Source organism: Pteropus medius, unplaced genomic scaffold (assembly GCF_902729225.1).
Source record: "Pteropus medius unplaced genomic scaffold, Ma_sr-lr_union100, whole genome shotgun sequence".
Classification (NCBI taxonomy): Eukaryota; Metazoa; Chordata; class Mammalia; order Chiroptera; family Pteropodidae; genus Pteropus; species Pteropus medius.
In genome coordinates this window covers 140,427-165,078 of record NW_024340647.1, presented here as the reverse complement: position 1 = coordinate 165,078, position 24,652 = coordinate 140,427, and the positions used below count along the sequence as shown (strand labels likewise).

General features: G+C 39.7%; 1 protein-coding gene across 3 annotated transcripts; it reads right to left on the bottom strand.

Moving 5' to 3' along the window:
• Nucleotides 1-8,036: 8,036 nt before the first annotated feature.
• LOC120596596 (ATP-dependent RNA helicase DDX19A) lies at nucleotides 8,037-24,452 on the bottom strand. Of its 3 annotated transcripts, XM_039856053.1 has the most exons (13): nucleotides 24,280-24,412; nucleotides 22,806-22,875; nucleotides 21,705-21,753; nucleotides 19,463-19,525; nucleotides 18,837-18,972; nucleotides 16,628-16,720; nucleotides 15,450-15,552; nucleotides 14,982-15,096; nucleotides 12,829-13,006; nucleotides 12,249-12,486; nucleotides 10,999-11,161; nucleotides 10,325-10,516; nucleotides 9,838-9,899 (listed from the first exon to the last, which is right to left on the bottom strand). In XM_039856053.1, exons 2-13 carry the CDS (start codon nucleotides 22,806-22,808, stop codon nucleotides 9,838-9,840), a joined length of 1,395 nt encoding a protein of 464 aa, XP_039711987.1. In that variant the 5' UTR covers nucleotides 22,809-22,875; nucleotides 24,280-24,412. The 3 variants fall into 3 exon arrangements, with proteins under 3 accessions (XP_039711309.1, XP_039711987.1, XP_039712587.1); XM_039855375.1 differs by lacking the exon at nucleotides 22,806-22,875 and having other exon boundaries at nucleotides 8,037-9,899; nucleotides 24,280-24,423; XM_039856653.1 differs by lacking the exons at nucleotides 22,806-22,875; nucleotides 24,280-24,412 and adding an exon at nucleotides 24,434-24,452.
• Nucleotides 24,453-24,652: the final 200 nt, after the last annotated feature.

Here is a 24,652-nt window from a genome sequence, read left to right as displayed (position 1 = left end):
ATGGCAGCACCAATCTTTGCAAATCCTTGCGGGGATGTGGTGTTGACTTTTGACTATCTTAGAGACAGTTCCAGGAACTTCCATCATAATCGCCTTCACTCCATGGGTCAGGTTGCCCATATGGGGATTTTGCCAGGTAGTAAAATCTCTCTTCTCTTTTTGGGCTGAGGAAATTACCTTAAAATGAGTCTGTGGTCTCATTAAACCCGACAGTAAGTGGACTGAGACCAGAGCTCCAGCTGTCATTTGTCATACTAAGCCGACCCTAACTAATGAACTACACTGACATTCAGGTCCCAGAGCCAGTATCGGATAACTCCTGAAGGTCTTGGTATTTCCCTTTCTCCAGTGCACTGTCACTCTGGGAAACAAGTCTTTCTGGAAAGGCTTGGGGGAAGATTCACATCTGAGTTATGTCAGAGGGTCACTCCTTAAGGACCCTGCAATCTCCTTGAAAAAGAAACTCCAGGTATGTGACCTGAATGAGGTCTGGGAACTCGGTAAGAAGCTGTGAATCTCAATCACCGTAACTCAGGTTTCTTCTCAGCAGTCCTAGAATTTACCCTCCAAAATCCATCAAGTACTTTAGTAGGCTGCCCGGCACCTATTTCATTTCTTGGGACCCTATCGGTCAATTAACTATTGTCTTGAGCCCTTATAGGTCAAAACTCTAAGTACTATGCTGTGGTTTGTTATTGCAAGTGTGTCTGCCTATCTCAGGTAATTAGGCACATCTTTCTGGCCTTTATCATGCTGGGATGCCATTATTCTCTGACTTATAGATGACAGCCACCACAGGGTTCTTCAAAGATGTTGGTGCCCCAATCACTAATGCATTTTTTAAATGAATTTTTTAAATCCTTTTTTGTTGTAGGATATAATATATACAGAAAAGAGCATAAAAATAAATGTAGAAAAATATATAGCATAATGAATAATAAATATTTTTTAAAGTTACATGATAGAAATTTATTTGGCAAAGCAAAATAAATGATATTATATATAATAGATATAGATATAATAGAATTATATATAATATACATATATAATTTCTGTGGTAAAGGAAAAACAAACAATTTCCACTGCCATTTGGATACCAAAATGGACTGAAGAAAAGGACTAAAGAGGTAGCTGAACATGTTACATGGGAGAATTTAAAAAGCTAATGTTTTATTTATTTTTCCAATTTTATTGAAAAGTAATCGACATATAACATTATATAAGCATGTAAGGTGTACAAGGTAGTGGTTTTATATGTGTATGTGTTGCAAAATGATTACCATAGTAAGGTTGGTTAACAGTCATCACCTCATATCGTTAAAATTTTGGGGTGTGGTGAGAACTTTTAAAATCTCTGTTAATAACTTTCAAATATATGATACAATATAGTCACCATACTGTAGATTACATCCCCAGAACTTATTTATCTTATAACTGGAAGTTTGTACCTTTTGACCACCTTCACTCACACTGCCAATCCCCCTGCCCCCGGCAAACACCAGTCTGCTCTCTGTTTTATAGAGTTTGATTTTTTTTAGGTTCCACATATAAGTGAGATTATATCGTATTTATCTTTCTCATTTCACCTAGCATAATGCCTTTAAGTTCCTGGCTCATTTCACTCAGCATAATGCCCTTAAGTTCCATTCCTGTCATTGCAAATGACAGGATTTCCTTCCTTTTTATGGCTGAATAATATTCTATTTTGTGTATATCTACCACATTTTCTTTATTCATTCATTCATGGATACTTGGGTTGTTTCCATGTATTAGCTAATGTAAATAATGCTGCAATGAATAGGGGCATGCAGGTAACTCTTTAAGATAGAGATTTCATTTCCTTTGGATATGTACCCAGAAGCAGAATTGTTGGATCATATGGTAGTTCTGTGTTCACATGCAAAAGAATGAAACTGGGCCCCTATCTTACACAACTCACAAAAATTAACTCCAGATGGAACCTGAAACTACAAAACTCCTAGAAGAAAACATAGGGAAAAAGCCCCATGACATTGGTCTGGCAATGATTTTATGGATATGATACCTAAAGCACAAGCAACAAAAGCAAAATAAACAAGTGGGACTATATCAAACTAAAAAAGCTTCTGCACAGCAAAAGAAACGATCAACCAAATGAAAAGGCAACCTTTGGAATGAGAGAGAATATTTGCAAGTCACATATGTGATAAGAGGTTAATAGCCAAAAAATATAAGGAACTCCTCGAACTCAATAGTTTTAAAAAATAATGATCGAATTTAAAAATAGGCAGAGCAACTCATAGACATTTTTCCAAAGAAGATACTCAAGTGGCCAACAGGTACATGAAAAGGTACTCAACATGACTAATCATCAGGGAAATGCAAGTCAAAACCACAATATAATGTCACCCCACACCTATTAAGAGGCTATCATCAACAAACGAGAGATAAATCCTGATGAGACTGTGGAAAAGGGAAACTCTATTTTTTTTTAAATTTTGTTTTATTATTAGTTTCAAGTTTATAGTATATTGGTTAGACATTTATATAGTTTATAAAACAATCCCCCTGATTGCTCTTTCTCTCCTCTGGCTCTCCGCCCAGCCATTACATTATTGCTGACTGCATTCCCTATGCCACCCTCCTCATCCCTGTGACCATCTATCAACTACTAATTTGTACTTTTTTAACCCTTCACCCTGTTCTCCCAGCCCTCCAATTCCCTTCCCCTCTGGCCATCACCACATTGTCCTCTATATCTGTGAGTCTGTTTCTGATTAGTTTGTTCTTTTTGTTCCTTAGATTCTGCATATAATTGAAATCATATGGAATTTATTTTTCTCTGTCTGACTTATTTCACTCAGCATAATAACCTCTAGGTCCATCCATATCATTGAGAATGATAGGATTTCATTTTTTTAATGGCTGAGTAATAGTCCATTGTATATATGAACCATAACTTCTTTATCCAATCATCTGTTGATGGGCATTTAGGTTGCTTCCATATTTTGGCTATGTGAACATAGGGGTGCAAAGATCTTTACAAATTATTCTTTTGGTTTTCTTTGGATAAATACCCAGAGGTACAATTGCTGGGTCAAAAGGTAGATCCATTTTTAATTTTTTGAGAAACCTCCAGTCTGTTTTCCATAATGGCTGTACCAATTTTCAATCCCACCAACAGTGTGTTGAGGGTTCCCTGTTCCCCACATCCTCGCCAAAACTTGTTTGGAGAAGGGGAACTCTTGCTCACTGTAGATGGGAATGAAAACTGGTACAGCCTTTTGGAAAATGGTATGGAGGTTCCTTAATGAATCATTTTAAGATGAGCATTCATATAACCACCACTCAGGTTGTGTAAGCAGCTCAGACGCCTCCCCACTCCATCTTCCTTGCCAAGCACGACCCCTTCCTTCCCCTGAAGGTAATCACTGTCCTGATATTCCATATTCACTTGAGCCTATTTCTGGATACTCTATTCTGTTTCATTAGTCTGATTGCCTAGACCCAAGTCCATATGGAAATTAAGTTTATAATAAAGATGGCCTCTCAAATCACTTAGGAAAAATGGATATTTAAATAAATTTTATGGGATAACTAGATAACCATTTGGAAAAGGGTAAAATTAGATGCATACCTTAAACCATTCACCAAAATGACAAATGAATCATGAATCAGAACTAAATGTAAAAATTAAATCTCAAAAATGATAGCTCTTAAATATATTCAAATAGATCAAATATGTATATATACACATATATATGTGTATGTATGTGTGTATATATACATCATATATATATCAAGGTGTGTATATATATATATATATATATATATATATATATATAATCAGGTTTGTAGTTGGTTTTTGGGTTAGCTTTTTTTCATGCTCTATAGTTCTCTGTATTGTTAAAAATGGGAGCTTTTTTTATCCATTTTTTGTGTTCCAAATATTTTGTTAAATTCGCTCTTCTACTGATGTAGTTGCTCCCATTTTATTTGTCCATGTGAGGTTATACTTTTTCATTTCTTCCCTATAACTTTAGCGAGGTTGTGAGAAGGAAAGTTAAGTAAGTGTGATGTTTAATCATCTACTTAGCGGACACCTTTTTCTTCCCTGATTTCCATCTGTCTCCGCAGAGTTGTTTTGTGGTTGCTTACTTAACTCCTCTCTGTCATGATGGAGGCTTTTTAAATAATTGGAAATTGAAGATTGTTCTCTCTTCTGAAAGAGTGGATCAAGAAGTCACTTGGGAATTTTGTGCTATATATATTTTGTGATGCATATATCATGGGCTGTGGCTTACCTACCATCTGCTTTGGCATTAGGGTAGGTGGACAGGGAACCAGCCATTCCATAGCGGGTGGGGTGGTGGGAGGATAATAATAAGCTAGGTTATGTTGCAGTAATAAACAAGCTCCCAGTGGCTTAAAACAACAAAGTTTATTTCTCATTCAAGCCACATTTCCATCACGGGGCTCTGAGCATCACAGTCACTCAGGGACCCAGGTGGACAGTGACACCATCTGTGATGGACCTGTGGTCTTGGGGGCAAGGAAAGAGAATCTGGTGAATCACAGGCTGTCTCTTAAAGCTTCTGTCAAGAAGTTCACATTTTTTGATGCCAAGGAAGTCCCATGGCCATGCCTCATTCTGGCAGGGATACGCAATCCTCCTCTGGGAGAGGTACCATATTGGGGTGAGCAGTAATACAGTCTACAACACAGAGGAGTCTTTGGAGAAAAATGCTTGGGTTTATGCCCTGGGCAGGGGTGAGTGGATATACACCTGGCTGGTGTGCGGGCTGATGCCAGGGTAAGGGAAGGAAGTGATGAAGTATTTTACCCATCACAAGAACAGCTGTGAGTTACCATTTAGCATGCAAAGAACTGTTTGGCAAGAAAATATCATTTCTGGCTAGGTGAGAGGAAGGGTAAAATCCTAAAACTACTATATTTTAAATTAAATTATTGCTTTCTGAGTGTGAATTAGGAATCAATGTCCCTATTCACTACCTCTCCAGAAAAATCCCAGCTTCTGCAGCAAGTCTGTGCCCGGGCGACAACTAACCCACACAAATGCAAGAAAATTCCCCCTTCTCCCACACTTACTATACCGTGGGTATCAGGACTAGCCTGTTCTTCTGAGAATATAAAATCACACCTTTCATCTAACAGACTGTTTCTGCTCTTGAGAATAATACAGGCTCTTTCTGGCAGCATAGCTTCTCTCCAGGGGGAAAGCTCAGTGAAGCGGAAAGAACATATGGTGTCTCCATTCTGAGGATCTGAGTTCAATCTTTCTTTTGTTATGAAATAACTTCCTGTTTTAAATGAAAAAGGAAGACATTCATGACAAAAATAATTCAAACAATTCATAAGAATATAAACTAAATCATGGAAGGCCTTCCTGCAATATTTCTTTAGTATTTATAATTTGTCATAAAATGTATAAAGAGACTCATTAGGAGGAAGACAACCCAATCCTCCTTGGATGGATGTTCCAGTCTCCCAGGCTGCATCTCCACAGCTCTTCCTATGAAACCCTGTCTCCACGAAGAACCACACTAAAGGCCACTCAAGGGATGGGGCAGAAATCGTAGCTTTCTTTGCTATCAATGAAATAACTATACTTTAAAATTTGAGCATATTTAAAATATTTTTTAAATATCAGTCATCTTAACCAAGTGATCAAGGTTAACATCATCAATCTATACTTATATAAATGCATCATTAAATAAATGGGGAAGAGATAAATTTCCTATGCCGAAAAATTCCAAATAATTTATGTAGCTACTCTGCCCTCAAGGAGGATGGCTCCCTACTTCTTAGATATGCACGGTGCACAGTGACTTCCTCCCAAAGAGTAAAGTATGAAAGAGAGGAAATAAAAGTAACTTTACAGTGGAGAAACCTGACAAATACTGCCTGACAAATACTATCTAACCTTGATGACACCAATGTCATATTGATAGTATGTGCCTGTGATATGATGTGATAAAAATGAAACTTCACCTCTTTGGCCTTTCTCCCTAAAACCTATAATCCCAGTCTAATCATAAGAAAAACATCAGACAAATCCCAGTAGAGAGGAGACTCCTACAAAATACCTGACCCCTGCTCAGAACTGTTAAGGTCATCAACGACCAGGATAGTCTGACAAACTGTCACAGCTAAGAGGAACCTAAGGAGACATGAAGACTAAATGTAATATGGTGTCCTGGATGAGACCCTGGAACAGAAAGACACTAGAGGAAAACTGAGGAAATCTGAAAAATAATGTATCAATATTGGCTCATTAATTATAATAAATATATGAATGACACTAATGTTAATAAGGGAATCTGGGTGTGAGGCAGGGGGGATATATGGGAACCCTCTCTACCATCTTCTGTAAATTTAAAACTGTTCTAAAAAATTAAGTCTATAAAAAGTATTTTTTTAATTGAAGGAGTCAGGGAGAAGTGTCCTGTAGAGCTCAACCAATCACGAACATCCACTTTAGACTTTATGGGAGCAAGAAATAGTTTTGTGTGAAACAACTGAAATTTAGCTTGTTTTTAAATCAAGAGTAGAATTACGATTTAAATCTAGGAGTCCCATTTATTGAGTTTATTACAATGGCTACTTTTCTCATTTCTAAACTTGTTTTATTTCTGCCCAACGGTATGCTAGTAGCCTCTTTCTCTGAGAACAAAAAACTGGTAGCATCTGTTCATTTCTGTAGTGTAAAGACTCCCAGCATGGCTAGTTTCAGGCTACCAGTGATTTAAGTTAGCGCTTGTGAATTTCAGCATGCCACTGCTTTTGTCTAAAAATACCTTGCTCTTTTTTAGCGAAGTGTATTATCTCTTTGAGCAGCCAAACGCACATAAAGTCCCTTACCAGGCCATTCTATAAAACTAATTTTACTTCGGGCGAATTTGTTTTGATATTGTTTGCAGTCTTTCTTAGCATTAGATTTCTTCTCTCCCCATAATCCACAGATACGGTTAGCAGTTGACTCCATCCAGCTGCCTGCTCCTTTGGACCTTATTCTAGAACTAGACCTGCTGACATTCAGTGATCTGGGGATATCGAAAACCGGGCAGAGTCAACAGAACTGTGTGTCAGTTACTAGTGGTGGGGAGAGGGGGTGGTGTCCAAGTTCTCCCGCCACCTTTCTAGCCCTGAGTCTTAAGAAAAGTCTCATGTCCAGCCAGTTCAGTCCAGCTCCCTCCCAGCAGCAAGGTTGGCTTTGGTTTGAGCTTGTGTGCAGAGCTTCCGGTCCTCTCTACTCAACAGGACCTAACCGCCTGTAGCTATTCCATTTTTGGACTGGAGCCCAAAAAGCTTTTGGTTTCAGCCATGCTCACCACTTTGTATTTTGCCCCATTGCTAATCCACAGAAATCATCATCTTGTTTGGGGATCAGGCGATGTGTGTGTTTTCTAGTTTTCTGTATCACTGTTGTTTTCAGCTGAGTGGGTGTCACTTAACTGGAATGCTGGCACTCCACTGTGCCTCCTCCATCTCCCCTCCCCACCTCCTTCCCACCGCCTCCCCATTCCCCCTACTTCACCTGGTCCTCTGCCTTTCTTGAACCTTGCTCCTCTCTTAACCCTAGGCTTTCTTCTCAGATGCCCTTCGCCCACCTCCAGCTATGGGTTACAACTGCCCCTTATGTACCTGCAGTCCTTCCCTCCTGTACCTGGCTTTACCCACACAGACTCTCAAGTCTTTCACTCACGTCCGCTCTCATCTGGGACCTTTGTATCTCCTCCCCATTCGCTCAATGTCCATGGCTCGGGCCCACACACCCACAGTCCTGCCATGGCTCACCTCAGGTAACCATAATCACTCAGCCAATGAGCAGGGCAAAACATTTTCAGATCTACAAGAATTTAGAAAATTTATTCCCCAAGAACTGCAACTACAGAAACAAGACTAATCTATAATACTGGGGTAAAGAAAGCTTTTTCAGCCATGACATAAAATCTAGATTTTTTAAAAATGAAATATAACATTAAACTTTTGTGTTGTATTAACATGAATTTGTGAAGACAAACTAGGAAAACATCTACCACTCAAATCAAAGTTTAATTTCCCCGAAATAGAAAGGTGGCTAAAAACCTAAAGATTGACAATCCAATAGCAAAATGGTGAGACAAAAGAAAATATGAATATCCAAAACTGAGTAATTGCCAAACCTCACTGAATACAAAACAAAAAAGCAATGATGTAACCTATTTTTGCTACTCAGACTAAGTTTTAAAAATTGGTGATGTAGGTTGTCAAGCAGGTAAGAAAATAGGTAGTGTTTTTGTTATCACTACAGTAACATAAACTGGTAAAAACCTTTGGGAAGGCTAATTTGGCAATGCATTAAAAGTTTAAATGTCCCCACTCTTTAACCCAACAACTCTACTTCCAGGAATACATCCTAGGAGTCTTCGCAGGGCACAGAGATGAGTGAGGATATTCCTGTGACTCTGTGGCAAGACAACACAGTGGAAAACACCATATGCCTATCACTAGAGGAACCATGAAATAAATGCTGGGCAGCTGCATGATAGAATGCCATTGTCAAGAGTAAGATCTACGTGTGCTGGACATTTCAGATGTCCAAAATATGCTGGTAAGTGAAAAGGCAGGCTGCACAAGAGTGTTCATATTTTTGTAAAAGTGGGTTGATGCATGCAAACAGAAGGCAACATATTGAATGTTCACCAGGCTGCTAGCAATGGCGATCCCAGAGAGGTGGAGGCAGAGAGCACTTGCACTTTACATATATATGCACCCAAATATATTTTTAATGAGCATATATTAGTCTAATAATCAGAAAAATACAAATAAAAACAACTCATGATTAGTAAATGTTTCATAATTATTTTAAAATTTCTTAACATAATGAATGATGGGTATAGCTCTAATTATCCATCTTTATTCATACAATGTATGAATTAAAGTAAGCAACAGATCCACTGCTACAGATGAACAGCATAATCAGAGTTTTCACTTGGTCATAACTTCCTTTCCAAACTCCGCTGCTCACCTTCAGGCATAGTGTGACACCCTATGGGTAAGAACCAACTCGCTCCGCCAGGTGTGTGTCAGAAAATTGCCTGGTGTCTCCTGGCTGCCCTGACTGACTACCAGGTAACAGAGCAGACAAAAAACAGCAAGAGAAGGCAGGCCCGGACCCTCAAAGGATTCATCTACCCTTGCCAGACTAATCTCTCTGAAGATTCACCGACTTCTGTGTTTCTCCCCAAATCAGATGTTTACAAAAGTAGCCAAGATGCTCACCCAGGGAGAAACTGGGATGTTCTCTGGCACAGAGAACAGAAGTCAAAGGGATCAGCTGGAACGCCTCTGGATTTCAGGGGAAGGAAGATGGCCCCAAGGGCAAGAGACATTTGTGACAGGTCTCAGTCAGGGACAGACAAGGGAAGCAGATCAAAGGTCTCAGCTGTGGCTTCCCACACACCATCCACCTGGTGGCCTCTCCCGAACTCGACCTCTATCATTTCTTTAGGGGCTGGAGGCTGGTCCCAACACCCCTAGTCAGAAAACAGGCAAAAGATCCTGGGACCAGTGATTACCAATAGCAACTAGATTATTATACAGATGGGGGAAACCATGGCTTAATAAAATGGGGGAAAAAGGACTAAATTTTCCAAAATTCAAAAATTTCCTTCTACTTTTTCTAATCATTTGCATAATTTTTGTCAAGTCCAAATGTAATTTAAAATGAGGTAGGTAGCTTCTGTCTACTCGTGCTTTCGTCTTTTGGTGACTGTCTAGGCCTGTGCCATGACAGCACTATTCTCCCATGCAGGGCGAGTGCCAAGGGCAGGCACCAGGGGCTGGTGGAGCTTCTCAGTTGGCTATTTTCTCAATCTCGTCCAAATCATCCGTGTCCAATCTCTCTATTTTCTTATCTGGGGAAAAAAGATTCAAAGAAGGATCAACATGCAGTTACCATGGAGACATATACCTAAGGAAGGGACAGCACAGCCCGGAGGAAATAAACACACACAGGTCTCTGTCTTCCTAGGAACAAGCCCTGTCTCTGGCCACATCGATCCTCCATCTAACCCCAAGGCCTCTGGTGCCTGAGAAAGCGACACGGACAGCAAGAGTCAGAGCCCCAAACCCCTCAGCCTGGCCAAGGGGGAGCTGTCATTTGAGTCCCTGACCCTAACTCTCCAGGCGTGCTCTTTGACAACTTCCATATTGTAGGGAAGGAGGGGACTGTGATAAGGACAAAGCCTCTCTCCGGCCGCAGGAAAATCTACCCTTCCCCCACCCCTGGACTTGGCCCTGTGAGGAAAGAACCCTGGTAGAGGACACTGCTAGGACTTACTAAAATGCTCCTGGATTCTGTTCAGGATGTTCATGCTGTGCTTGCTGTCAACCATGTTCACCGCCAGGCCCCTCTTGCCAAAGCGGCCGGTGCGCCCGATCCGGTGCAGGTAAGTCTCGTTGTCCGGGTTCCCGTCCTTGTCCACGGGAAGGTCAAAGTTGATGACGACAGACACCTGTTCAACATCGATACCTGCATGAAGGAGAGTTGGAGAGGGGTAAGGATGGAAGACAGAAATCACTGTCACCCAGTCGAGCCACATACACCAACTTCGGGTGGAAGGAGGAGTCTGGGTGGGCCAGCTCTGGGATTCAGGGACAAGTGGCATATAGCAGAACTCAGTGGAAAACCACAGAACACTGGCAGCGCTAACAAAATTATGAAGTCAGTAAGAGAGCTTCTGCTAAACACGAGCACCTAGAGATGCTGCTAAAACCTCACTGGATGCCCTAAGAAGAGCAGGTGCCGTTATGAACCTGCCTGTATGTTGCCTTCCAAGTCAGGACTCCGGGCTTCAGTGAAAGTTCTTACCTGCTGAGAGAATCCAGTCTCTCCTAGAAAACAATGTCACCACCCACCCAACCTGATCCCCCCGAACTGTCTCGAACTTTTCACATATGAAGATTTCTCTAGCTACCCCAAGCCTGGCAGACCAGGACACGCTGCCTGCTCACCGCGGGCACACACGTTGGTGGTCACCAGAACCTTCTCTTTGCCCTCTCGGAAGCGCTCAATCACCGCAGCCCTCTGCTCCACCATCATTTCACCACTCAGCAGAGCCACCTGGTGGCCTTCTTTTGACAGCTCTGCTGCCAGCCAACTAGCTGTTTTGCGGGTCTGGAAGGAAGAAAACATTTGAGAAATGAAGGTACCTGAAAAGAATATTTTGAATCTGGAAGATTCTACCTGAAACTTAGCAGGGAAGGTTTAAATTTCTAAGATTGTTATCATGACGCTGTAATAGGAAGTAACAATGTCAACTGGATTGTAATCTTACAGAAATATTTAACCAAATAAAATCACACAGGAGAAAAAATCAGAGGAATTCTACTTACTAGCCTGGACTCTTTCAGATGTTCATGTCATGAAAGGTGGAGAAACTGTTCTAGATTAAAGGAGTCTCAAGAGACATGACAATTAAATGCAACAATCTTTGATTGGCTCTTAGGTTTAACGACAGTAATCGAAAGCAATAAAGAACCTTTTTGGTACACGTGGGGCAAGTGGAATATGGATGAACTGCATAGGGGATAATTATCATGATGCCAAGGACTACCTTTAAAATGATTCTGCGAAAAGAAAAAGTACAGATAGGTCAAATATACAAGCAGATGAATAATGCGAATGTAACTAAATGACAATAGTTGAAGGGCATAAATTTTTTTTTCCTTTCTGTAGGTTTGAAAGTTTCAATCTAAAGTTGGGGGAGGGATGTCACTCTAAAATCACAAGTCTTCCAACGACAGAGGAAGAACTGTCTTCCTCTTAACAGCATTTTGAAGTTTTCTTCATATATCTTAAATATTTATTCTTGAAGTTTTTTGTTTTTATTTTTTGGCTATTATAAATGAGATATATCTTTCCATTTTCTAAAAAGTGTTTGCTATTTGAGACTGGAAAACTAGCTATTTTATATTAATTTTATAACCACCCAACTTTTTTAGTTTCTTATTTTTCTTACAAATACTAGTCGATTCTCTTGGGTTTTCTAATATATCTTCTACGAATAACATAAAGTTCAGAGGGCTATGTATACCTCAAGACACTAAGAAGCAAAAGTCTCTTACATCTTTCCAAACTGTTCCCTTCCCAGTTCCATATGAGGAACCTGGTCCTTCTCAGAGGGAGGAGAAGGAGGGGGCAGGGCAACAGCCTCCAGGGCAGCGCCTCCCTTACCAGGCCTGCTGCTTCTGCTGCTACTCACATGGCAGAAAATCATGGCTTGAGCAATGGTGATGGCCCCGTAGAGGTTACACAAGGCCTGGAACTTCTCGTCTCTGTTATTGCACAGGACGTAATACTGCTTGATGGTGTCCAGTGTCTCCTCCTCGCGCTTCAGTTTGATAATGTTTGGGTCCGGGACCACTTTCTGGGCAAATTTCCACACAGAGTCTTCGAAGGTGGCCGAGAAAAGCAGCATCTGGCAGTTCCTGGGCAGCATCCTGCAAGAGAAAGCCCAGGTACTTGGCGTGATCCTGAGTTTTTCACCGGAACAGCGGAAGCACAGCCACCCCAGGCTTGGGTGGTCTGCATCCCCAGGAAGGTGGCAGAGGGGGAGGAGCACTGTGGGGAGGAGGCAGAAGCAGACACGGGGCAGGGACGGGGTGGTGACAGATTCCCTAAGTCTCCTTCCTCAATTCAGGCTGACACGGCCCATCAAACCAATGCTTCTGGAAGTGCTAGAGCAAAGAATCTGGCAGGAGCAAGAAGAGGAGTTTGAAGTAAAAGGAGAAGATGCTGCAGATTGGGAAGCCGAGAAGTTCCTGCTGGCTCCAGATTCCTACCTTTGGATGCGGATGCTCTGATCTTGGTGGCCCTGAGTAGCTATCATCACATCGGCCTCATCCAAAACAAACACCTTGATCTTCTTGGGGTCGATGAACTTGAGCTTTGCGCACCAGTCTAAGACAGTCCCAGGGGTGCCGATGACAATGTGTTCACTTATCTTCTGACCTCTTTCCACTGTGGAGACAATATGTGTTCTGTGAGTGTTTCTATGGCAAAACCAGCTCTGGAAATTAAAGTCTTGCCCATCCTTCCAGAGTTAGTAGAACAAGTTAATTCCAGATTTCAAAACACAGAGTGTTTCAAAAGGCAACTAATTAAGCAAAATATGATACACCCCACGAATGACACCATTAAAAGTATAAAACCATTTAGGAACTGATATGAAATAATCTCCAAAATACATTTTTAAATGTGAAAAAATTGTTGAAGTTTGTATACCATAAGGGGCAAAAAAATACATGTAATATATGTACATGTCTATGTGAGTATACGCATACATTATATATTTACACACACATACACACATATATTATGAACTATAGAGTACCTCTAGGAAGACACATGAGAAATGGTAGTCCTGGGTGGCTTTCGGAAGAACTAGGTGGTTGGCAGAAAGAAGTTTCTACCATATATCTTTTCAATTTGAAACATGTCAATGTCTTGACTATTTTAAAAACAAATAAAATTTAAAATGTGGAAAAAGGGCCTTTTGCTAGAAATTCAACTATCTATTGGTAAAGTTTTAAATTAGCTTTTAAACATATCATGGTTCTCAATATCCACTGCTTGTCAGTCAAAACTGAAGCATTAAAAAATGACACATTAAAAACAGTTAACATGTTAACCCTTCATACACAGTGAAGTCCCATGTTATCATAAAACAATGTAGAGAAGATAATACGTTGTCACAAGATTCTGGTACATTTCACTCAGGTATAACCATTAGTTTGAGATATCAAACACGCACAAAAATACCTAACCTAATTATAAAGTGCTTTTGATGCTTATCAAATCATGATGGTCTGCTCCAGAAAAAGCTCTTTTTTGATCAATTATGTGGTAAGCTGAACTAGCTAGCCATTTTTGTCTGCTGATTGATAGACAAACTATAGCATATCAAGTTGGGAATTTAATATACACTTTTCTTGAAAATGAACAAGAATGCCTTTCTCTTCAATAAATACAACTGATTGTACTTCCTGCCATGATAATATTTAAGCTTTTAAGAGAAAATCAGAATTAGAATTTTGGAAAACTTTTATGTCCTACTGTAATTGAGAGTTTCTTGATGTGCATAAATTCCTCTGATGAATTTGGAGGTGATGTTAATGCATGCAATTAAAAAATTTTGTATAATAAGATGTGTCTACATCCGGAAGATCAGCATAACTCATTAAAACAATATTTTCTGACTCACCATGGTATGATGTTAGAAAATCATTCTTGGGCAAAAGATGTATTGAAAGTACAGGAGAAACCAAGAAATTTTACTAATGAGGCTAATGAGGCTCATCATCTTTTCATGTTTACTGGCCCTCTGAATTCCTTTTGTGAAGTGTCCGTTCAACTGGGCCTCTTTTGTCCATTTTCTTACTAGATTGATTCCTTTTTTCTTAGTGATTTGTAGTTTTATATATTCTGATAACTTTCTAATGACCCACTTTCAACTCTGCCCACCCCCATTTTAACTTGTATTCTTTACGTTACATTCTGCAGAACAATGGAAGAACTGCTGGAAGGATTTCCAATTTTGGTAAGACAAAGTGGTCTGCGCATGCTCTTAGTTTACTTACTAAAGCTGTGCTTCCTTTTAAAGAAAGGGATTGGCTCTCAACCCAACATCCTCAGTGCCACTAATCCTTCTCTATCTAGTAAGCGGCTTCCAGAACTCTGGATGCCGACTTCTCAGTGAAGAACTCCAGGACCCACACAGGGATTTTCTAACAATGTGAAATCTTATTTTTAAGAATGGAGAGGACTGTTAACAAATTAGCCAAGTAATTAAACAGATTTGCTAATAACAGCAATGAAGTTGGGCTCTAAGGTCAGATTGAACCAGAAAGCTAAATAGCATCATTACATCTTCGAAATTCAACCCCCCAACCACTCTACCCTGCTCACTGCTTAGTTCTCATCCCTTTATACTCACATTTATTGCCTCGAACAGCATAAGCAAGCTTTAGTTCCGGATGAAATTTGCCCATTTGCTCAATCACTTTTCCTGTTTGAAGCGCCAGCTCATATGTTGGGGACAGGCATAAACACTGACAGGGAGATCGTAAAGGATGAGTTTAGGAGACCCTTTCGGTAATAGACAACAGGCTCTAAAGCAACAAGGATGCCAATGTTATTACCACTTGCACAGTGCAGGGAATCACATCCTCTCGAACCAGGCCAACTTTTTCAGTTTGGCTGGGTGGACACCTTCAGAAGCTACTGTTTAAGGCTGCTTCCGAATGATTTCTACCCAGGTCCAGGCTTGGAGCACAAACCTGCTCTGCCTGAGCCACATTCTGAGGCATTGGAAACAGTCAGACCCCTCCCAGGGGAACCCTCGTTAATACCCCACCAAATGGCACTGCCCTTTCCAGGGCCCCCAGGATTCCCCAGCCCTCACCTGCGGGTACCTCTCTGCTGGTTCCACTCGGCTGAGCATGGCCAGAACGAAGGCAGCTGTTTTACCAGTACCAGACTGAGACTGGGCAATCAGGTTCTGTGGACTGGATCAAGAAAGAAAAGAGATGAAAATAACATTAGTTAACACAAAAAGGTGTCAAAATGTTCTTTCTGGTTGTGGTAGGAATATGGATTGTCCCCCCTCTAATGCAGGTTTTCTACATTGGATGGAAGGGCAATTTTTTTTGTATGTTAAAAAAACTGCTTAAATATTATGGAAAATAATGATTGCTTTAGATGGGTTCATACCACGAAATCCTCATTCTAGACCCAGTGCAGCTGGAGTGCCCTAGTTTTGTACTCTAAGGGCCCCATGGATATTAAGGCTGCAGAATAAGATCTGTGCCAAGACAAATCCTGGAGGACATTTTCTGCTGAGCCATAATGTGTCTCTAGGACTCGGTTCCTTTTGTGTGTTCCCTTTTCCCATCTTTATGGAAAATGTAAGATACCAAGTCATATAGATGCTTTAAAAGGACCTTTCTTTCACATTTCACTTATGTAACCCACTGTCATGGAAATAGGTGGCATTTTTGTCATTAAAAAAGAAAAATAATAGAATTGAACAAAAATAGTTGCTGCATCAAGTATGATATCATTTATCTAAGGTTTAAAAATATGTAAACTACTCTTTAGACTCTTAGGACATATAGATATGTAGTAAAAGTATAAAGAAACATGAGAGAATGATGACCCACTTCAGGATGATGCTTACTTTGGTGGGGGAGGAGGATAAAAAAGGAGAAGGGTCCACAAGGGCTTCAATTGTAAGTAGATTAATGATGTTTTATTTCTTGGCAGAATAGGGTTACAGACGTTCTTGGTATTGCTCTTAACACCTTTTTGCAGGTCCCAAAACTTTCAAAATAATTTGTAAAAGCCCAATTTTTAAAATTGTACAGAATAACAGTGCTAACTTTATCAGTTTTTATTGTTAAATGAGAAAAGCAGAAACTGTACTGAATTCCATCTCACTCTCTCTGCACTTCCCCAAGCTGTTTCCCTGAAAATACATCTTGCCCCAAATGTCCCATCTTGCTCCCAAGAACAATTAACACCTGTTGGTGGATGCCATTAAACCAAATTCTGAAGAGGTGCACCCGGGGTCGGCATACTCACGGCTCAGCAAGCATCATGGGTAATGCATTCTCTTGTATCTTAGAAGGTCGGTTGAAGCCCATGGCATAGACTCCCTGGAGAAGCTGTGGTTTCCTAGGAAGCCAGGGAGAGAGAAGATGGATTCCTAGTTGTTGAGATTATTTTAAAGGCCTAGAATTTTATTTTTTCCTCTTTCTCGCACAGAATGATGCTTCCTATCTCTGCAAGATATATTTTCCTAGACCTTAAAAAACACTGCCTAAAGCAAAACAAAGCCACTATCTTTTCCACTAAATCTTAATCTGCAACTGTTACGCAATTCATAAAATACATGCTCGTTTCCTTTCTTGGAGAAATTCACACTTTCAGCAGACCCACAAATATCGTTGGCTTTGGATGACAAGTGTTCCCTGGATACTGCAAGAGTGGTATTTATTAATTCATGGTATAAATTATAAAAGATGTATCTAAAAATAAACACTGCTTAATATGCTGCAGGGATGTAGAAGTCCCTTTAGAAAATGGGATTTCAGCTTTCTCAGTGCAGATGTTAAATTGAACCAGTCATTTTGTGTTCTGTGGTCCTTCCAAAGCCAGCTGTTCAAATAGTTGGGAAAATCATGAGGCAAGAAAATTGATTGAGCCAGTTTCCAGTAGCTCATCTATATAGTACATAGGTAAGAGGGGTTATCATATGGAACTTTATGAATGCTTAGATTTACTTATGTCTAGTTAAAATCAAGACTAGAAAAGCAATAACTTCTTATATAAGCAGCTACATAATAAATATCAATTAAAGTTACTCTCACATCTCGTTTACAAGAAGCTCTCTGATACTTCTAAATTGACAAAGTGTTTCACAAAAAAAAAATCACACTAGATATTTCTAAAGAAAAGTCAAACCAAGTCAAGACTTCTGTTCTCTAAGCCTTCCTTGGATTTTAACCGGCTCTCTAAAAGGCAAATTCTTCTGACATATGTTGGTTCTCAGACACGAAGAACTTTGAAAACATAACCTTTGGTGTCTTCCACTTAGGAGAAAAGGCTATAAGGTCAGCAGATTCTGATTTGGCTACCAAGGGAACAGAGTCACTACCAAATGAGGATTTTCAAGGGATCTAAGAGCTTCCAGTGACTCATTATTTTTCTTTTATTTTGCAGATTAATTCAAATCTTTTAAGTACAAAGCAGACCAAGTATATTAGGTTTCATCTTTGTTTCTTTTGGGTACTAACAACTAAATCAGAGAGAACTTGCCTTTTCAAAGAGGATAATTCATCACTGATAGAACAGAGAGCTCCGGTCTTTTAAATGACAGGAACTTCAAAAAAAAAACATTGATACTTGGAAAAGCAAACTGTCAGTTCAGGAAACAATTGAGCACATCTAGCTGCCCTAATATAGTTTATGAACAGAAGCAGAGATGACAGATTTGCTGAATGAAACCCTTGAGGGAAGAAATATAGAAAAGTATAATTTCCTGAAAACAAAAAAAAGGCCACACTTAAAAAAACTTGTTCTTAGCTATTACTTCATTAACAACTTAATTTGGTTCCAGTCGGCTCTCGTATTTTAAGTTTCTTACTCTAAAGTAGTGATGATAGTTCACAGGAATGTGATCCCTATTTGCTCACAGTGGGCATACCACAGATTTTGCTGAATAAAAGCAAAGAATCTATTTATTCCACCATACATGTGCTCCCTTAAAATTTAATTCTGGGTTCTGGATTTTTTTAAACTTCCAGAATGTTGAAGGCTGCTTTCCACTGTAGGCACTAGGAATCCTGCACAGGCCTTTTGACCGATCTTATAAAAGCAGATAAACTGGTCTTAAGATTGTAAACCCTATAGTCTAACAAGAGGGCTTACCTAATAAGAAATGTTCCTGACATCCAGAAATCACCTGTCAGCCAATATTTTATTGAAAGTTCTAAGAGCATAAAAGAAAAAAGACTTTCAGCTATGATGAATAAATCTGTGGCATTAAAAAAATCCCTACCATGAGGAGAACTGGGAAGCCAAGAGACAGGGTGGGCGAGAGACCATTACTGTATACTTTTTCATAATTTTTGATTTTTGAATCATGTGAATTATTAACTAGTCAAAGAAGTAAATACATTAAGATTTTTTAAAATAAAGTGAAAAACAAAATTCCCATAAGAATCTCTGAGATTCCAAGTTTTAAAAAGGAGGGACTGGCAAGGAACAGCTCAAAGGAACAAATACTCACAGCCGAAGCTCCTCAAAGGACTTCACTGAGTAGAGGGGGGACTTTGGATCCCGCTGCAGGACTTCCACTTGGTTTGTGTTATCGACCAGGTTGCTTCTGATCAGTTTGTTGAGTAACGACTGGGCAGCTCTGTCCTCTGTCAGGAAGAAACCGGATTTCGTATTTGTCGGGCAAACCGCACCCTCGTGAAACATCCCCCCGCTCCTTCCCTTTGTGGAACACTCCCTACAAAGGCTGTCTGTATTCATCTCCACTCCTTTCCTCTCCTTCTGTTGAATGGACACTGAATAGGTATTTTTGCTTAATCTTCTCATTTGACCTTCTCAGCATCTGTCAAGCTCACCAATGACATCTACACTGCTAAATCAATCCAACAGTCCATGTTCAGTTCTTCTCTTAACTTGTTACCTATATTTGACTTCTTACTTCAGAAACACTTCCTTCTCCTGGTTTCTGGGACACTACTCTCTTTTGGTCCTTCTTTCTCACTGACCATATCTTCTCAATCTCCTTTGCAGATTTCTCCTTTTCTCCTTCATCTTATAACTCAGAGTGTCTCTGGCTCCGGGAAGGCAAGTCTTGGGTTATACTGCGTCTCCTGCTGCAGGGTTTCGAAAAGCAGTTACCTTTCTCTTCTTCATCTGTTTTCTCTGCTGTCTTCTCTGCTGTGGCATTGGTTTTGATAACACCTACACGAGAAAATCACTGTCATAATCAGAAAGGCAAATATCAAACGCACCCAAAAGGTGGGAAAGTATAAATACTAAAACTTATTTAAGTGATCAAAATGTAAATAATTTAAATAAATATAAATAAAATTGTAAAAAAAAGGTAAATAGCACTTCTTTATGTTTAGTAGATTTTTATTCCTAGCATAAGAAAATTTCGATTTCTAGAAATTTTGACTGACTTCAAAGTGATCAGAATGTTACCTATGACTTACATATCCTAACATAAAATACAGCATTATATTAGGAAACATAATTAGACATGAGAAAGAACATAAAGGTATTAAAAATTAAAAAGAGGTAAAATGATCACTTTTTATAGAACATATGATTGTAAATTTGCAGGACTATCAACTTAAGTAAGTAGAAATCAATAGCTTAAATAAATACAAACTGATGTAATTGAAAAGAGCCTACTTATATTGACAACTAAAAAGATAAAATACTGCACCAAAATAAACAAATATGCAAGACTTACATGAAGAAAACTTTAAAACATGCATAAGCTAATGCATAGAGTTATATAGCTAAAAAGCCAATAAATACATTATGAAACTCTAAAATATTCAATGATCCCAAGAGAGGCAGAGAAACAAAATATGAGGGGACAAAAATGGGCAAATGATACAAACCGTCAGTCAATTCAGGAAAAGGAAATACAAATTCTTTTAAACTTATGAAAATATTCAACCTTACTAATGAAACACAAATTAAAAAATATTATGCTTAGCCACCATTTTTTACCTATAAGATCAGCAAAATTCCAAGTTTCGAACTAAAAATTCTGTGGTGAGGCTGTAGGGGAATAGCAGTCTAATGTTTTAGTGACAGAAATATAAATTGGTATAAGAACTATGGAGACTACCCTGAAAATATTAATGCAAATTGCAAATGAATATACCTTTGACCTAGCAAATCCATTTTGGGAAAATTTATCCTACAAACATATTTGCATATGTATGAAAAGAATTAAGTTCTAGGTTATTCCATGAAACATCGTTTATAACAACAAAAGAATGTGATCAACTCAAGTATCTGTCAAAACTGGTGAAATAAATTATGGTGTATCAAAACAATGTAATATTATGCAATTACGAAACAGAGTAAGAAAACTCCATATACTGATATGGAAAATTTGCCAGGGTACGCTGTTGAATGAAATTAAGTATATTCTGTACACTAGGCCATCTTCTGGTGAGAGAAAGAAAGAGCGAGGGATGGAGGGAGAATCTGTATTTGTATTTGCTTTGCATAAAGAAACTTTAGAAGAATGTTAAAAATCCAATAGCAGTGGTTAATTATGGGCTAGGGTAGTGTTATGGGTTGTGTACCCCTAAAATGTACATGTTAAAGTCTTAAACCCCAGTAACTCAGAATGAGGCCTTATTTTGAGATAGGGTCATTGCAGTTGTAATTAGTTAAGATGAGGTCATTAGAGTGGGCCCTAATCCAATATGACCGATGTTTTCATGAAAAGAGGAAATTTGGACATAGACATGCACACAAGGAGAAGACCATGTGAAGATGAAGACAGAGATCAGGGTGATGCTTCTACAAGCCAAGGAACACCAAAGATTGCCAGCAAACCACCAGAAGCTTGGGAAAGGCCTGGAACAGATCCTTCCTTGCAGGCCTCAGAAGAAACCAACCCTGCCTACACCTCCATCTTGAATGTCTGGACTCCAGAATTGTGAAACAATAAATTTCTGTTGTTTAAACCACCCAGTTCGTGATAGTTTGTTATGGCAGCCCTAGCAAACTAATATAAGTGGGGCATGGGAACTGAGTAGATGGTGGTCCAGAATGGAAAGGAGGCCTTTCACCTGTTTACACTTTCTGGCTTTTGAATTCAGATTAACCTTTAAAAATTAAATTTAAAATAATCTAAAGAAACATTATCAAGTGAATGGTGACAATATAATCCAATAGTGACTCTTGATTTTAAGGGGTTAGAAACTAGCTAAAATCTGGAAAAATAATATATTTCCTTCAGTGTGAAACCGACTTTACTGGCTGTCGAATCCAGTGCTGACATTTGTCAAACATACTAAATAAAAACTCCTTTTCACACTGCAGCTATGAGTGCAAAACAAAAGCAAACGTGTAGCTTGTATCCAGTTTACAGTTACTAGTAACTCACCATTGGTATCTGGTTTGACTTTCTCTTCCTTAATCTGCAAATTGCTGATCTGAATGGAAATAAAAAACACTTGAGAGCAGAGCTACAGGATAATCTAATATCATGAATTATTTATTAAGCTAATGTACACAAGTCTGTGTGGTAAAATAAAAAGGGGCGAGGGTTTTTTCCCAACTATTAGGAAGCTAGCTATGTTTTAAAACATTTAATTACACCAGCTTCTGAAAAGTAAATTGGTTAGAACTAGATACCAAGAATGTTTAGGCCTGTGTTTGTGATAGTCATAATACCATAGCTAGATTAGGGTCATAGGTTTAAAAAGACTTGAAACCAATGCTCGGTAACTGTCTTTTAGGGAAGAATTGATGCTAAACACTAGAGCACCAGAACTATATACTTTTTGATTTCTTTGTGGATAGCTGTCAGTTTTATACCTTTAACATGATTCTTCTCCCCAACTCCGGCACCACATTTACAAATGCCTGATGGGTACCGTGCAGAAAAGAGTTAACGTGGCAGGCCTGACTACTATCCTTGGGAAAGCCAGCTTGCAAGGTTGGCTCTTGGCTGGTGTCTGGGAATGTGGATTTTGAGAGGGTTCCCACATTCGCAGAACTGAGGTGTTCACTGACTATGTTTGATTAAAACACGTGGTTTATGCTAAGACTAACTTTCATTTTGGGAGTCTGGAATTTTGGTATAGGCTAGGCAGAGAATGACTACGTTAACAGACCCTCCCCCCCAATAAATACTTTGAGTACTGAATCTCTAATGAGCTTCCCTGACAACCCTTGACATTTGTTAAAATCTGTTGATAGAAGAATTGAGCGTGGATTAAGTGGAGCATGTGACATCTCTGGAAGAGGACTCTTAGAAGCTTGTGACTGGTTTTCTCTGGACTTTGCCCCATGTGCCTTTGCCTTCTGCTAATTCTGCTTTTTATCTTTTCACTGTAATAAATCATAGCTGTGAGTGTAATTATACATTGAGTTCTGTGAGTCCTCCTAGGAAATCATCAAACTTGGACCACTCTTGGGGACTCAGGTAGTTAACAAAATGTCCTCCTTACCTCAAATTCAGAATAGTCAAAAGGGAACTCACCATCCTCCATATGAAATCTTTCCTTCTTCCCACTCCCCTAGTCCTGTTATTAGCACTTTCTCAATCCCACCTGTGGGATCAAGGTTGCAAACAGTAATCTTTGCCTTTTTACCCCCTTCTCTCTTTTTCTAAATCCTTCCCGTTATACCTCCACAATTATCTCTTGACTCCATCCCCTCATCTTCATTTTCACCACCCAATATACGCCATATATCTCTGGGCTATTAGAGTAACTTTCGCACTGACCTCCTTTCCTTTAGGTATCACTCCTAATATATTCTGCTCTCTGCAGACCAACATTGAGTCTTGTCAGCTCTCAATCTGATCTTGTTAGCATCCTTAAAAATCCCCAAACCAACCAAATAAAGCCGCTTCCCTTTAAGTTCTTAGTTAAGGTACAAAGTACACTCCGTACAATATTTTCTATATTGCTCCTACTACAACCCAATAACCTCAAGCTGCATCAAAAATGAGTCCTGATTCTTGTTTTCTAGGCAAGTCCAGCACTTTTGTGCATTCTATTTTCCTAAAATGCCTTTCACTTCCATCTTTACCTTAAATGACTCATTCTCTAATATCCAGCTCTAATGTAAACTACTTGAAAAGGAATTTCCTTGATTTTCCTACACGTAAATATCCTCTCCCAGACAGAGTTAACATATTATTCTCACCATTTTCATAGCACTTCCCGCATTCTAGCCTTCCTAACTACACCGTGAAGCTTCTTTCTGTTCCCCAAGGAATTTAGCCCATTTCAGATATCTGCCGACAAACCGACAATCCTCCCAAAGCAATAAAGGGTGACTGGAGAATTAATATTCGGCATTAAAAAGTTATTTAAGACTTCACACTACAAGAACAAAACAACAAAAAACCCAACTATATTCTTAAAATCAAGTCCATTATTAAACAAACTTAAATTTTGGGCTAACAGAAAGTCACAGTTTATATTACAATTACCTTCTAGTTGAATGGCTCTTTATTAATCAAAGAACCAGTATATGAAACTCAATGAACATCATTTAAACATCAATGAAACAATTTGTGTGACTCCCGCCAACATTTGCAGACTAAAATATATATAAACCTGGACATGTTATTCTGCAAAGAGCTACAAACTGCCAACCAAGTTTAGCATGGATCTAAAAAATGTTAAAACGAGTAGCACAGAATCGCTCAGAAAAGATGAGAAAGCGAATCAGCACCTAAAGTTGCCTTTCTTTACAATCCCCACTGAAGAGAGGCAATACAAGAAAGCATACAAAGCGGGGACAGATTTGCTACAAGATAAAAGTCTTTAACAGGCTCAGATGAAGAAAAAAGGCTCGAATTTGGTCTCTAGGAGCAAATCGGGGGGCGGGGACTCCCCGGTGGGCCATCGGCCTGCCCAAACAGTGGGGCTCCCTGGATTAGAAGCGGGTTCCACTTGGACCCTCCTACGTCCTTCTCCCCGCCTGGAGCTGAAGTCACTGACCGACTTGACAGCCGCTTCCTGCTCGTCCACTGCTAGGGCCCACGAGTCGGTCGCCATGGTCCCACGTGAGGGAGGCCGACTCGCGAACGAAAAGGACCGCACAGAAGGCCAACAGTGGCCCCAGGACCGCCGCAGGCGCGAGAACGAAACTCACGCGGACCGAAAGCGGCGGCGCGGAAAAGTGACGTAAGTTCCTGCCGGGCGCGCGACGTCACTACTCCGCGCCGCGCTGACCTGTCCCCGGGCTCGCGCCTCCCGTCAGGCGTGAACCCGACGCCTCTGCGGGATTCCTCAGGCGTAATTTCTCGGTGCCTTGCAATTTCTAAAACCTACGAAGTGAAACTCTTAGCCCTCGCTTTGCCTTACTTCAGTG